Genomic DNA, 15,270 nt, shown 5'->3' with positions numbered 1-15,270 from the left:
TTTAAATGGTAATAATTATTGATCTGAAAGGTTGAGGCTACATATTTGAAATTATATTACTATGTCATAATTCTACGTATCAATATTACAATCTTGGTTGTAATTGGAAGTTCATCTAAATAGTGTCCAAATACGTCTCCTCACTAACATCTTAAATGAAGTTGTTGACATGACAAATTTCACAACCTCTTAAGCCAAATTTTGGCTATAAAAAGCCAGATAGCAGGTAATTGGCACCAGAGAGTCAGCATATTCTATCTAGATTTTAACTGTTTATAGCTCTTGGTCATAGATTAAGCCAGGCTAAATGCTTAGCGTAGAACAGGGGTATCAAACTCAGTTTCATTGAGGGTTGCATCAGGGTTGTGTTTGACCTCGGGGGGGCTGGGGTGGGCGTGGCCAGGTTGGGTGTGGCCAGCTTGACGTCACTTGTGTTGGGGTGCTTGTAGTGACTTGAACATTCTGCCAGTGAAAACAGGCTCCTGAGCTTCATTTTTGGCTGTGACGGCCTCCTGCAACCCTCTCCCATGCTCTGTTTTTGGCTGCGATGGCCTCCTGCAACTCTGTCAGTGAAAACAGAGCTCGGGAGGGCCGTGGGCGGCCCTCCTGAGCTCTGTTTTCACTGGCAGAGGCACCACAAACCGGTCCTTTGCTCTTTCCAGGGCAACCCTGTTGGCCAGAACTAAGCACCTTGTGGGCTAGATCCGGCCCCCCAGGCCTTGAGTTTGACACCTCTGGCCTAGAACATGCCTTCTTTTCCCATTGGCAGTTCTTCCTGAAGAAGGAGTATATCTAGGAAACAGCTTGTTGTACAGGTAGTTCTAACTTACCGATTGCCTCATTTAGTGACCATTCAAAGTTACAACAGTTTGGGTGGAAAAAAGGCTTTGCAACAAAATCTTGAACTAACAGCCATTGCAGCATCCCATAGTCACATGATTGCCATTTGTGAATTTCACAACTAGTTTCCAACTGGCAGAATTAATGGAAAACACAGAAGTGAAATTTCAAGTCATGGTCACATGATACGCATGTGATTTTTCACTTAGTAACCACACCCTTAGTAATGGAATTGCTGGTCTGAATTGTAGTCACTAAGCAATGACTTCCCTGTACTTCACTTTTAACTTGAAATGTTCCCTCTTGCCTGGAAATTGTAGAAGAAGCCATGACATATTTTCGTGATAGTATTGGTTACAAAGGCTGTGGGCTGACCCGTTACGCAGATACATTCCTTACTAAGTTGATTATCTATCTTTTTCTGTCACAATCTCTGGTGTTCATATATACTTTTACTTACCTTCCTTCCTTTTTTGCTTCTTTATTAAACATTTTGTCATATTCTTAATTAAGGTTGTTAATTTATCATTAAAAAATGAAATGAAATTTTAATCTTGCCATAGAAAAGAGAGATCTCCTTCCTTTTGTGTATGATTTTTGTGAGCTGAAATTGTAGAAATTTGATACTGTGGTGGTATAATATTCATAACATGTTCCATGAAAAAAACCCTCTTATATTCTAATACTTTGTTGCTCAGATTAAAAGTGTCAGATATAGTGTAATAGTAATAGTGCTATGTTGCTGAAATGTATTTTATATATAAGAAATAGCAAAGATTACAATTGTTCAGTAAAGCAAAAGTCTTCTAATCAGCAATATGAAAATATATGAACTGCCATTTGGATTAGCCTCATTTAAAATTATGATGGTGCTGAAAAAAGTGATGTATAACTGCTCCTCGCAGTTACAGCCATTGCAGCACCTCACAATGAAATGATCAAAATTCAGGTGCTTAGCAACCAGCATGTATTTATGATGGAGTGTCCCAGGATCACGTGATTGCCATTTGTGATTTTCCCAGGGGGCTTCTGACAGGCAAAGTCAAAGATGGAAGCCAGATTAACCACAGTCATTTGCTTAGTTATAATGACAGGAAGGTCATAACCAGGGGTGAAATGCTCCTGGTTCGGACCGGATTCCCCGATCCAGTAGCGATGGAGGTGGGTGGTTTGGAGAACCGGCAGCAAAAATCCCTGCCCCCCCCGCCCAGCTTGGATCGTCAGAGGCATTTAAAAGAAAAAAAGCCTATGATGATCAGGCAACTCAGCTGAGTTGCCTGATCGTCAAGGTGAGTTTGACGATCCAAGCTGACGATCCAAGATGATGCCTGACGATCCAAGCTGAGTTGCCTGATCAGCAGAGGCATTTAAAAGAAAAAAAGTCTCTGCCGATCAGGCAACTCAGCTGAGATCGTCAGAGCCTTTTGAAAGCATTTTTGCCGAAGAGGTTGTAGAAAAAATGGTTTTAAAAGTTAAAAAAAAAAAATGGCCACGCCCACCCAGTCACATTACCCCCCCATCAAGCCACGCCCACAGAACCAGTTGTAACAAATTTTAGATTTCACCATTGGTCATAACATTAGTGTGACTCACTTAATGACTTCATCAATTAACAATGGAAGTTCCAGTCCCATTTCTGAACGTAGGTCGAGGATTTCCTGTATATAAAAGAATTATTATTATTTAAAGTTTAAAGAGTAAAAAAAAAAATCTCATTATCTACATTAACTAATGATGGCTCTAGGAATTTATGATAAAACAATCTTATTCATAACATGGCTGATGTAACAGTTATTGAGAAGAAGAAAGGCTTGTTCACTGAAGCTACTATTCCAAACTGAGGAAAAACAATTGGAAAAAATGATGAAATACATGAAATGATGAAACAAGCATAATGCATATGTATAGATAACCAACTAAATAGAGCAGGGGTGACAAATTCAATGCTTAGCCCCCATGGGGCTGCCCTGGAAACAACAAAGGACTGGCCTGCAGTGCCTCTGACAGCAAAAATGGAGCAGCCCTCCCAGGCTCTGTTTTCAGCCAGGATGGCCTCCTATAGCCCTCTGCCAATGAAAACGGAGCTCGGGGGGCTGCGCATGGCCTTCCTGAGCTCCGTTTTCACTGGAAAAGGGTTGCAGGAGGCCAGCCCAGCCAAAAATGGGGCCACACCTACGCCAGCCCGGCCACGCCCATCCGGTGTCCCGAGGTCAAACACAAACTTGATGCGGCCCTCAATGAAATTGAGGGCCATGGCTTAGGACCTGGTTACCTACGGGACTGCCTACTACCACCAATAGCCTCCCACCGGCTGGTACGCTCTCATAGAGAGGGGCTCCTCTGGGTGCCGTTGGCCAAACAATGTCGACTGGCGGCCCCTAGGGGGAGAGTCTTCTCTGTGGGGGCACCTACTATCTGGAATGAGCTACCCCCCGGAGATACGGAGGATCCCGGATCTGCGCACCTTCCACCGCGCTCTCAAGGCCTTTTTATTCCATCAGGCGGGCCTGGCCTAATCTTTTCCCTCTTTTTTAATTATGTAAATTTTAATTAGTTTTTAAATGATTGGGGTGTTTTAATCTGTCTGGGCCAAATTGTCTAATTTGATTTAATTCTGTTTTTAAATTTTGTATTTGTGTATTTTTACTGCTTTGGCTGTTCACCGCCCTGAGTCCTTCAGGAGTAGGGCGGTATATAAATCAAATTAAAAAAAAATTGAGTTTGACACCCCTGAAATAGAGTTATTTTAACTAAAATATGTAACTAGTGGAGAAAAGATATATTTGAAAAAATATTGGGGTGAATTATACAGACAGTAGAACAATAGTTAGCAAAATTCAGCAAAGTAGAATCTTATTGGTCTATCAGTAGAACTGGAGGTAAAAGGGGTCAGAGCAACTGGAGAGCTTGACTAAATGAAGGAATACTGATTCCTGGTGAACATCAGCCCAGAATAAGTATTATAATCCTCCACTGCAAAGGCACAGTCACTGCTCAAATACTTTTATCCACACATTCTTTGCTATCCATCTGGATTCCTGAACTTTAGTCTGTTTCCTGCTTACTTTTTATACTTGCTCCTCTGAATAGGTTGTATTGCCTCTGTTGTTTTCATTCCTGAAGTGGAAGTGAACGAGTCTACTTCTTTTCTGTTCAGTGTATGTATCTTTTGAATCATTGATCTTAGTTTGTCACATCACATTATGCTGGATATCCTTGGACATACATGATACTGACTATTCTTGAAATTAAAGTATTGCTGCAAGATACTCAGATGGATCAGCTTGTTCAAGTAACTATTATAAAAGTTATGCAGGGATAACTAAAAAGACTGGAGTTGAGTCAGCCTTTGTAACTGAGTTACCTGAGTGAAAATGCCTTTTTGCCTCACCTGCAAAATTTGTCTAAAGTGCTGAAAAGTTCCCCAAAATTCCAGCTCATGCAGTACGTATGCAGCTGCAGGATGACTATACACAAGTGTATTTTTAAATCAATTATCTGACAGGTCTTTTGATTGATTGGCAGGTTCATATCTGTTGGAATAAATCCCACTACTTTGCTGTTTGTAGAAGAGATTTGAGGAGATTAGAAAGTGGAGACATTTAGGTGCCTAGTCCAGCAACGTTTGGTTTACTGCATAAGTCTTTACCTGGAATAGGCTGCCTCATATGCCAATGTCAAGAAAAGATGTTGGATGTGTTAGAATATATATTGCCTCCTGGCATATGTTTAAGATCAGTGGATGACCGGAAGTTTAATACGGTGAACACTGGCATAACAAATATTGAAGTGCCATGAATCCAGTGTACTCAGCTGCTATGGCACTTTCACAGCAGAAAGGGCTATACCATAGCTTTCTGGAAAGAAAACCAGGCTGGGCATTTACTATGAATATCTTTGAAAAAAAGATGCTTTGCAAATGGGAACAAATTATTCTAGGACCAAAAAGGTAATCAGTTTGAAGTGGTGACTAATCGTGCTCCTAAATATCCCAGTGAGACACTGCCACAATTACCTTTGTTCTAGTGATTTTGTGAATTTTGTGTTTCACAAACATGGAATTGCCTTGGAAAATTCATTCCTTCTGTTTCTACAATAATTGGGATAAATTCAATTCAATGTAGTACCTAAAATCCCTGTTTCCTGTAGCATTAAGTTCACTGTGAAGATTCTATGAAATGCAATGTTCCTGCAGAAAAACAAAATATTTCTCCAGTAAATATCAAGGGTATTTGCAGCTGTTGCAGCCTAGTGCTGCTGTTGCAACATCAGAAGAACCTGAGTTATGTTGTGGGCAAAGTGTCAATTTCTCCAGGATGGTTTTCATGAAGAAGAAACAAACCAGCTGCCTGTACACCATCTGTGACTATACTATTCATTTAATTCCAGGCTACAGATTCTATCTTATTGACTTTGTACCTTATCTGAACTGGAGTTAGATATGTCATACAAGTTTTAGGAAGAAAACCATCTGCACTGGGGTTTCATTTAACTTTTCAAATCATCAGGTGTTGATAAAAGGAAAGGAAATCCTCATGTAAGCAGACTCACGCTCCTGGAAAAAGACAAGATGTAAATAAAATACATACACCATGAACAAAATACGTTGTGTACTAATCATCAAGCAGAAGAACATCCTGGGTTATGCAAAATACGCCCACCTTTCCCATGATTTCTGGTGGTCTTGGGTTATGATTGAGATTAAGGACAACATTGAGGCATGCCCAATGTGAGGAAGGGCTGAGAAATCCTTGAATCTTCTCATGTCTTGACCCAGCCAAGCATCTGAGAAAAGTAATTTATATGGATTTAATTACAGAGCTTCTAAACACTCAAAGACACACTAATATAATAGCATTCTTCAACTTATCACATTTTGTCCTTGGCTATGCATTATTGTGAATTGATTCTTCCATTGCCACTAATGAAATCAAACAACTGTTCTTGAAATGTCTTCAGACTTCATGGGATGTTTTAATGTATCATCACTTCAGTTCACTGTTCTGGAAAAACCTCTCAAGGGTTTGGGAATGCAGCTAAATTCCTAAATACTTTGACATTCTCAACCTGATTGAGAGAGTGTATCAACCCTATCTTAGAACAATATATGTGTATTAAAAAGGCTGATTTACTTGATTTACTACAAAATAATGCATAGTCCATCTCTATGCTTCTACCTTGTTCTGTGCAGTTATGAAATGCACCTCATATATTTTTTCCAAAATTACATTCTCCATCTTCCAGCATTAGTGGTAGAGCAGCCAATAGAAGACCTACTGTTAGATAGCTGAGCAAGCCTTGATGGTACAGTGGTTTAATGCACCCTGTTATTAACACAGCTGCCTGCAATTTCTGCTGGTTCGAATCTCTCCAAGGCTCAAGGTTGACTCAGCCTTCCATCCTTTCTAAGGTAGGTGAAATGAGGACCCAGTTTGTGGGGGCAATAAGCTGACTTGTATAAAATATACAAAAGAATGAAGGCTATTGCTTAATGCATTGTAAGCCGCCCTGAGTCTCCGGAGAAGGGCGGCATATAAAACAAATTAAAAAAAAAAAAAGTATTACTACTTGCTCAGGGAGAAAACAGTGTTGACTTTACTAAAAATTTCTGACAAAGGTCGACTTCCTCTGAAGCATTTATCAGTGCAAAAATTAATTTTTTGGTTTACATGCATATTGAGAATCCCAATCAATCCCAGGAATTGATGAGAATAAGAATCTATATGTGATCTCTGACTTGACATATTAGATCTGAACATTGTTTTTTGGGCAGGGCTTGACACCGAAGAAACCCATGCCCACAAGACAATAGGATATTACTGCCAATAGGAGATTACAAAGCTAATTCAAGATTAGAAGGCTAAATTCAATAAAATCTTATTTAGGAGATTGCCATTTCCCCTCAGTAGATTATTTTCTCTTAAAAGCTAGCAAGCAGAGTCTGAGTATGAGTGGATTTTTAAAATAATCTCTGCATAAACCTTTTGGGCAGAAGACAGATCCTGGAAACAATGTCTGTTGTTCCCTACTTGTGCTGCAGTTTCTGAACCTTGTCTTTTCCCAAGTTCCCCAAGTTCCCCAAAAATTTAGCCTGCTGCTGGACTATTCTTTACACATGTTCCTCAGAATTGCTTGTATTATCTTTATTTAACAGCTAGCATACCTCCATTCGCTTCTGCATACAATATTCTCCTTCCTTGGCATTATATATTTCCAGTAGAGGTTCTTTTGTAATTGTCTACTTATTACGGATCTGTGTATTCTACTCTTACAGGACTATCCTATTTAATTCACATTTTTAATGAAGTTGTATTTGCTTTTTAGCATTATATATTTTTTCAGATTGCATCTTTATACAGTATACAATATAGGCATTGTTTTGAACCTGGAGCAACTTTAGTCAAAATAACTTTAGTTTCCTCCTGCTTTTTCTTTTCCCTTTCCCTTTCCAAGGATTTTTTTAAAATCCACTATTAGGTTACTATATTTTTCCTCTGAAATTATGCTCTAGGAATGCATATTGAGAGATATCCCAGACTTTGTGACTGTTTCCATTCTATTAGTCATAGATTTAAGAGATAATTATTTGTGGATCAGCTCTTCAATTATCAATTTGTCTTACCATTAAGATCTGTAAAAGAGGGATTTCTTCCTCTGTTAAAGAGACATTTATATAGTTTACTTTCTTCTCAGATGCCTTTTTAACATATGTCTACATTGTAGATATTAGACATTTCTTTTACATTTTTCCCAGAAGTTTGTAAATTTTGTAGAATGTTAAATATTGAAAAGAAGCTATGCAAATCTTGATTAGCTTTCTGAGATGTGTTCTATCTGAAGTTGCACTTGAAGTCAACCTGGAAACTTCTGCTGGTGGAAGATATATATCTACCCTTTGCCCACAGAATAATACCATGATATTGCTGTGGGAGCTGCAATAGTTGTTAGCTTATTCCAAATGTAATTCAAGGTGCTGGTCATCACCAATAACTCATTCCATGAATTGAGGTCTGACTAGTTTAGTGACCACCTATCCCAACTAACTTCTGCTTGCCTGAACTGTGTAAATAATATCTACTAATGACTCTTTCCTGTCATGAGATACTAAAAGAGGGGTACCAAGATAGGCATTTTAAGAATGGCCTGTTCACACAAGCTTCTGGGGATCTGTTAACATCTGGGTTTTTTGGAAGGCCTTTAGAAGTAAACAGCTAGAATAAGTTGCACCAAATATTGCTGTTTTATTGTTTCATTTTTTTTCCATATTATTTTTTTCTGTAATTTTGACTTATTTTATATATTACCTATAACCGTGATGGTGAACCTATGGCACGTGGAGCCATATCTGTGGGCACGTGAGCTTTGTCCTAGCTCAGCTCCAGTGCACATGCGCGTGCCAGCCAGCTGATTTTCTAGCCTTCCAGGCCCACCGGAAGTCAGGAAATGGGCTGTTTCCGGCCTCCGGCAGGGTGGGAAAGGCTGTTTTCACCCTTCCCAGGCTCCAAGAAAGCCTCTGGAGCCTGGGGAAGGCGAAAAAACGGGCCTACCATGCCCACCGTGCCATTGTGTGCCAAAAGTGGGGGGAGTGCGGGGGGTCATGCGGGCATGCACGGGGGGCAGAGTGCATTAAATTATGCATGTGGGCACACGCGTGTGTGACCCCCCGCACTCCCCTCGCTTTTGGCAAACAACGGCAAAAAGGTTAGTCATCACTGACCTATAACATTTGAATTGAAACAGTTTATTGATCCAATAAACAAACAAACAAACAACTAATGTTGAAATTAACCTTGTATACATATTTTAATATTAGTGCAGTTATTCAGGTAGTCCTCAACCATTCATTTAGTGACAGTTCAAAGTTACAACACCATTGAAAAAAAGTGACTTACAACTGTTTTTCACACTGTCGCAGCATCCCCATGGTCACATCATTAAAATTCAGATACCTGGCCACTGGTTCATATTTATGTCGATTGCAATATCCCAGGGTCATGTGATTACCTTCTCACAAGCAAAGTCAATAAGGAAGTCAGATTCACTTAACAACTGTATTATTAACTTAACAGCTGTAGTAATTCACTTAACAACTGTGGCCGGAAAGGTTCTAAAATGGGACAAAAGTCACTTAACAACTGCCTTGCTTATCAACAGAAATTTTGGGCTCAATTGTGGTTGTAAGTTGAGGACTACCTATACAGGTACATGTAAAAGTGTTAGTTATCACCTTTAAAGCGCTCCATGGCTTAGGACCTGGGTACCTACGAGACCGTCTTTTGCCACCAATAGCCTCCCACCGAGCAGTTCGTTCTCACAGGGAGGGACTACTCAGGGTACCGTCAGTCAAATTATGTCGACTGGCGACTCCCAGGGGGAGGGCCTTCTCTGTGGGGGCTCCAACCCTTTGGAATGAACTGCCCCTGGAGATACGGAATATCCCTGATCTCCGTGCTTTCCGCCGTGCCCTCAAGACCCTGATGTTCCAACAGGCAGGGCTAAACATACAAACGTGAATGATTTTTTAAATGTTATCTAATTCCGGGTTTTGTTTAATTGACCAAACTAAGTAATAATTTTGATTGGCAATTTTGTGATGTTTGTGTGTCTATATTTTTCTTGACTGTACACCGCCTTGAGTCCTACGGGAGAAAGGCGGTATAGAAATATAATAAATAAATAAATAAATAAATAAAATAAAATTGAATGGCAGCTGCATGTACTTTAAAATTTATTTATTTTCATTTTTGTTGTGCATTGTTATTTATTATTATGTTGCGGCTCCCCCCCCCCCCCCTTCCTGGTTAATGCCTGGAATTGTTTGTGCAAGATGGGTGGATATAGAAATTGAATCAACCAATGAATGACTAAATAAAATGTATATGTTTTTATGTAGTTGAAATGTTTAAATTCTGAACAGCTACTTAGAATAGATAAGGTGAACATTATGTTTTCCAGACCAGGAGAAGGCTGGCAATCTGGACATTTTGAAGGGATATTTCTACAATGCAAAGAAAAGCTTGTGGTGAGCTTTTTATGTAGTGGAATAATACATTTAACCAAATAATTACCCTAAAATCTAAATATGACTTTATTTTCATTACAAAAAGAATGATTGCAACAATTATGATGTAAGTCATCACGATGTTAATTTGCTCTTGCAGAGGTGGATGGGAAAAATCTGTTGAGTTTTGTTTCTGTCCAAGTTCTGTAGCTCTTTTAATCCATCTCCTTCCATTTTAATAAAACTTATTTGGTTCATAATTGAAAAGCAAATCAAGTGACATTATCCCTGAATAGCCATGTTCTACCTTGAGCCCTGATTTTTGTTGTTGTTGCTTCTGTCCTGCTGAGCTGTTGCTTCCAAATAATGAAACAGTGACATCTTTTTCAATTTCATGATTTCTCTTTTTTTAAAAAAAATCATTTGATCTGTGATATTGGAAGTGAAGGCCTCACAAAGAAAACTCAGACTTCAGAATTTGGCTTAATTTTTTTAATGCCTGTGAGTTTTTTTCCCCTTAAGGCTCAGTGTTTATTTTTCTGCTTTTTTTTATCTATATCACCTCAAGCTTTGGGGAAGATTCTTGGTCTCTGGGGAAATGTGGAGGTGTCTTCCTTTCCTGTACTGACAAGCTGAACAGACGTACATTACTGGTTCGACCGGTCAGCAAGCAGGATCCTTTCAGTAACTTCTCTGGCTTCTTTCCTTCTGTAAGAAATCAGTGCAATATGTATGTTACAGAACTTCCACTAACAAACAGTATTTCAGAGAGGTGATGGTGAAGGCAGAAAGCTGTTCATCTAAAAACCCATTAGTCAAAGTCGTATTTTTGTTTTTTAATGTTTAAAAAATATGTTCTGTTTCTCAGTGGTATTCTGGCTAGGGTTTTCACATGCAAAGTAGGTTGGCTAGAGTAGCAAAGGAAGAATATTTATCTTCACAACTTATGGATTTGAATTTAATTATGTGAAGAATGATGCATATATTTGGCCATTTAAGAAGCTACAGCTGTACAAGTTAATAGTTACAGGATAGGTTTAAGTGTTTTGCTGCTCCACGGCTGTTAGCAAAATTACTGAGTGCCTATTAAAATATTTGAGATAATTTTTTGCAAACTTAAAGCAAACTCACTGCCAAAACCCAAAAGCCACAGTAGGATAATGCTAACTTTTGTTCAAAGTAACTAAAATCTTCCAAGATTTGTGAGTGAGATCAAGTTTTAACACGCTTTAGAATTCAAGGCTTAATGGGTTACCAATGGAAGAAAGGGAAATATATAGATATAGGAGGAAATGAAAGCCACTCTAGGATAAAACTTTTTAAAAAAATATTTGCTAATTTAGGGACCCTAAAATAGCCATTTGTTTTTTTCTATCTCATATATATTCTATATTGCTCTAAATATATTTTAGTGACTGCTAGAATATTTTTTTAAAAGTCAACTGTACTGTTGTTTTGTTATACTAGCTTCTCTTTGTATACACCATCTTTTTTATATTTGGCAAAATTAATATGTTTAAGACTGCCTTATATATTAATTCACTTGTTACTTTCCATGGAGAAATCTCAATCTCTCTAGGACACACACATATATACACCCCATCTTCTACATTCAGATTTTTTTATCTTTTGAGCGTGGAAAAAAATAACAAATTCAATTATCCGATTTTCTTTATTTTCATCTTCCTAACACATTACTGAAAATTCGTATAATTTCCCAAGGAGTAATTCTTTAAGTCTATTGCAACAAAAAATAATTTAAAAAGTACTTAATGTCGTCTTAAAGACTGACCATCTTCTTCTTATGGCTTAATTTTTCATGGAATATAGCCCACTTCATCTAATGAACAGAATATTATTTAGTTTGTATATATGTACCCAAGATCTATTTTGATTGTGATGTAACTGCATGAGAATTAATCAAGATATTTATTTTATTGCATGTAGAACATTTTTTTCCACTGATGTAGTCATCTGTCTCTGGCAGTTTCTTCAACTGGACAGAAACATGTTCTGTGTCCCATTAATTAAACAGTATCACCAGTACCCAATAAATGGACTTCTTAATCTTATTGTCCCTCCTTTGGAGCAGGATCCCCCAGAGACTCTATCCTGGCCTTATGAAAACAGTAAATATGTTCTCCAGTCCTTGGGCAAAATGGATGGCAGGCTTTTTATGGGCTGTGCATGTTAGGTATGGAAACTTTGTTGGTCTCCTGGATATCCATCATTCTATCTATTTGGTTGTTATTTTTATTATTCTTGTAGCCACCCAGAGTGTTTATGGATAACTTTATAAACCTGATAAATAAAATCAGGTTTAGCAGAAGATCAGCAGAAGATTCTATTAGAGTACATTTGTTTTTAATGTGCAACAGAACACTTCTCAATAAGATAAGCACAGTGCAGTCTCAATTTCACATTGTTTTCTTTCCGCTCTAAGAAGAAAGTGAGAAAGTCCAAGGTTTTCACCATGTTGAGATTTTCTCTATGGGCAGTAATGAATGAATAGTCAGTGTTAGTTAATATATTCAATAAGATAAATATATTTTTTAAAATGTGTTACTGGAAGTTCTGTTTTTAATTATTATCCTATCAGGAATACACACAATTATTGTTCATGCAAAATTATTGTTTATATCTGTTCCAATCATTTTGTTCTAACACGAATTAAGCTAATTTACTAATATTTACTATTTGCCATAGTCCATTTTCACCATGCAAAAACACTTGTTCAAATTATATAAAGTGAAATATAATTAAATTTTTAAATAATTTGTTAGTATTAGAAAGAAAATGTTAAATGCAGTATATATATACAAAAACTACAATGTACACTGCATGTATAGAACTCCAATCAAAACCAGATTTCAAATATTATTCACAACATGGTAAGCCTGGTAAAGAAGGAAGGGAGGGAGGGAGGGAAGGATTTCTCCAAATATAGAAGTAGTAAATAACAGGTAGTCCTCAATTAATGATCACAATTGGGACTGGCAACCCCATTATTAAAGAACACAGTTCTTAAGTGAGGCATCAGATGACCACAATCGGCTTATGATCTGTGATTATTAAACAAATCATCTGCAGTCATTATGTAAGACATTACATAAGACTGTCCTGCGATTTTACTGCTGGTTCCTCCATTGGCTTTGTTGGAAGTCAGCAATAAAGTGTGCAAATGGCATTTCCATGATCATGGAACACTGTGATAGTCATAAACATCTACTGGTCGCAAAGCACACAATCTCAGTCATGTGACCATGGGGATGCTATGACAGTTGTAAATGTGAGGACTGGTCGTAGAGTTAATTTTTCAGCACCGTTGTAACTTTAAATGGTTGCTTAATAGGAGAGACATTAAGTGAGGACTACCTGTATAAGCCATAGTTTTGAAACACATCTAAATGTGCCTACATACACACACAACATGCATCTGGATTGGTCTCATTTGGATGTGATGCAAAATTGTGGCTTGGCATCCTTTAGATGCATAGAGTATGCAGATGGATGGAATCTAAAGCATCCATTGTTGATTTTCAGTTAATTGGTGAAACAAAAACTGTTCACAATTAACAAACTTAAGAACTATATTATAATTTATTTATTTATTAAATTGTTCTGCCACCATCACCCCTACAGGGTGACTCTGGGTGGCCATAATTTCAAATCCTGATTTGATAACGATAAACAATTACAATGAATCCTTGTTTCCTAACTTTTGATTGAGTTAAAGTTGCAGTTTAATCAAAGTTAACAATGAAAAGATATTTCCTGCCTTTGTATGCAAATGCTAAGAAAACAAAGAAGTGATCAGGAGCCTGAAGTTTTCTATGGTTCATCCTCTGCTTCTCTGAACCAATCAGTTAGCATACTCTATATCTGAAGCTAAATCATGTTTCTCAACTTTGGCAACTTTAAGATGTGTAGACTTCAATTCCCAGAATTCTAGGAGTTTACATTTACATGGCTTAAAGTTGTCAAGACTGAGAAAAACTAAGTTAAATGCATTTAAAAACACCTCTATGGATGAACAAATTTCAGTCAGGTCTTCAAGGAGACAGGGCATTTATTATTTTCATAAATTCTGAAAAATACATTCTTCTGCCAAGAAAGTGGAGAACTTGAAAAATCAGAAACAGTTTTATAACTGTGATGTAATGCATGCAGATTTCTTATTTCTGGATATTTCTCTTTCTCGGCACAGGCAACTGCAAAACTTTTGGATGGCTCTCATCAACAGCATGGATTTCTCTCTTTGACTTACACGAAAGCAGTCACAAAAAATGTCCGTCACAAATTGATCTCAAGAAATGAACGAAGAACTTTACAGAAATTATCTGAAAGTTTTACAGATAGTTCTCCTCATTTTCTTCATGAGATTCTTCTTTCAGCTCAGGCATTTGATGTTGTTTTATGTTTTCCTTTCCTCAATGCAATTGCAAGTATTTTTCAAACAAATCTTCCAAAGAGTCAAAAAGAGAAAATAAAATCTCCAGGCCAGCCTATGAGGTCCCATATTCTCACATCTCGCAACTTGCCACTTATTTATGTCAATACTGGAGTAATCAGAATCTTCTTCCCCAAAATGGAAGAAGGACCATGTAACACAGAAGGTATTTTTTAAGTTTGTGTACTTATTTAGAAAACACATACTTTGCTCACTCCATCAATACCTCTGGGGAGCCTATAATGAATATTCTTTGGATCTTGTTTTCTCAAATTTATTGTATCATGTCTTTAATGCAGTTTTTCTTTAATTATTTTTAGTGCATTTCTGTAATAAAAGGGAAAACCCACTGCACTAATTTATGGTACAATATCTTTTTTCTGAAAATAAGGGTTTTTTAAAAAAGGATGGCTGTCTGTGAAATAAATATTTGATCGATTTGCTTGACCTATGTCATGACTTTTGCACTAATGTGTGTGTCCATATTGTTAATTATGGCCTCTGGTTGTTTGATTCATTGTGGGTGCATTTCTGTGGTATATTTAAGTCAGTTTACTTACACACACACATGCACACACACACACACATTTGATTCTTCTGAATTGCATGTGAAGCTTGCTTGTTCTTTCCACATCAAGCAATATGTTATTTAGTAAAATACTTAGCACTCACCACACTTAACATTTGTAGCTAAAAGTTTAACTTTCAAAACAAGTCTGGGATAACTCACTGGGTGGCCACAGATGGAGAAATTGAAAGCTTACATCCATCCTCAAAACATAGACTCATGGAGAACACTGGGCTTGCCTTTATGTATATATCAGATGTCAATATCAGCTTCTAAAATATAATAAAATCCTTCACAGGCTTAAAAAAAGTTACAAAAATATAGCGTGTAGATTGATTGCTGTACTAAAACATGTCAGTTCTTTATATATTAGACTGATGCAGCATTTCTTCCAGTTTAATGCAGTGCAGA

General features: G+C 37.5%; 1 protein-coding gene across 2 annotated transcripts in view; it reads left to right on the top strand.

Moving 5' to 3' along the window:
* The window catches only part of VPS13B (vacuolar protein sorting 13 homolog B), a 316,205-nt gene that overhangs the window by 126,430 nt on the left and 174,505 nt on the right, over positions 1 to 15,270 (top strand). For both annotated transcript variants that reach the window (XM_070940432.1, XM_070940433.1), the window contains exons 27-28: positions 10,410 to 10,551; positions 14,049 to 14,457. In XM_070940432.1, the coding sequence (XP_070796533.1) occupies positions 10,410 to 10,551; positions 14,049 to 14,457 (551 nt within the window). The remainder of the gene's footprint in view (positions 1 to 10,409; positions 10,552 to 14,048; positions 14,458 to 15,270) is intronic.

This window comes from Pituophis catenifer, unplaced genomic scaffold (assembly GCF_029215685.1).
Source record: "Pituophis catenifer annectens isolate HBS135680 unplaced genomic scaffold, rPitCat1.0.hap2 SCAF_3, whole genome shotgun sequence".
In the NCBI taxonomy this organism is placed as follows: domain Eukaryota; kingdom Metazoa; phylum Chordata; class Lepidosauria; order Squamata; family Colubridae; genus Pituophis; species Pituophis catenifer.
This window is presented reverse-complemented; position numbering and strand designations above follow the sequence as displayed.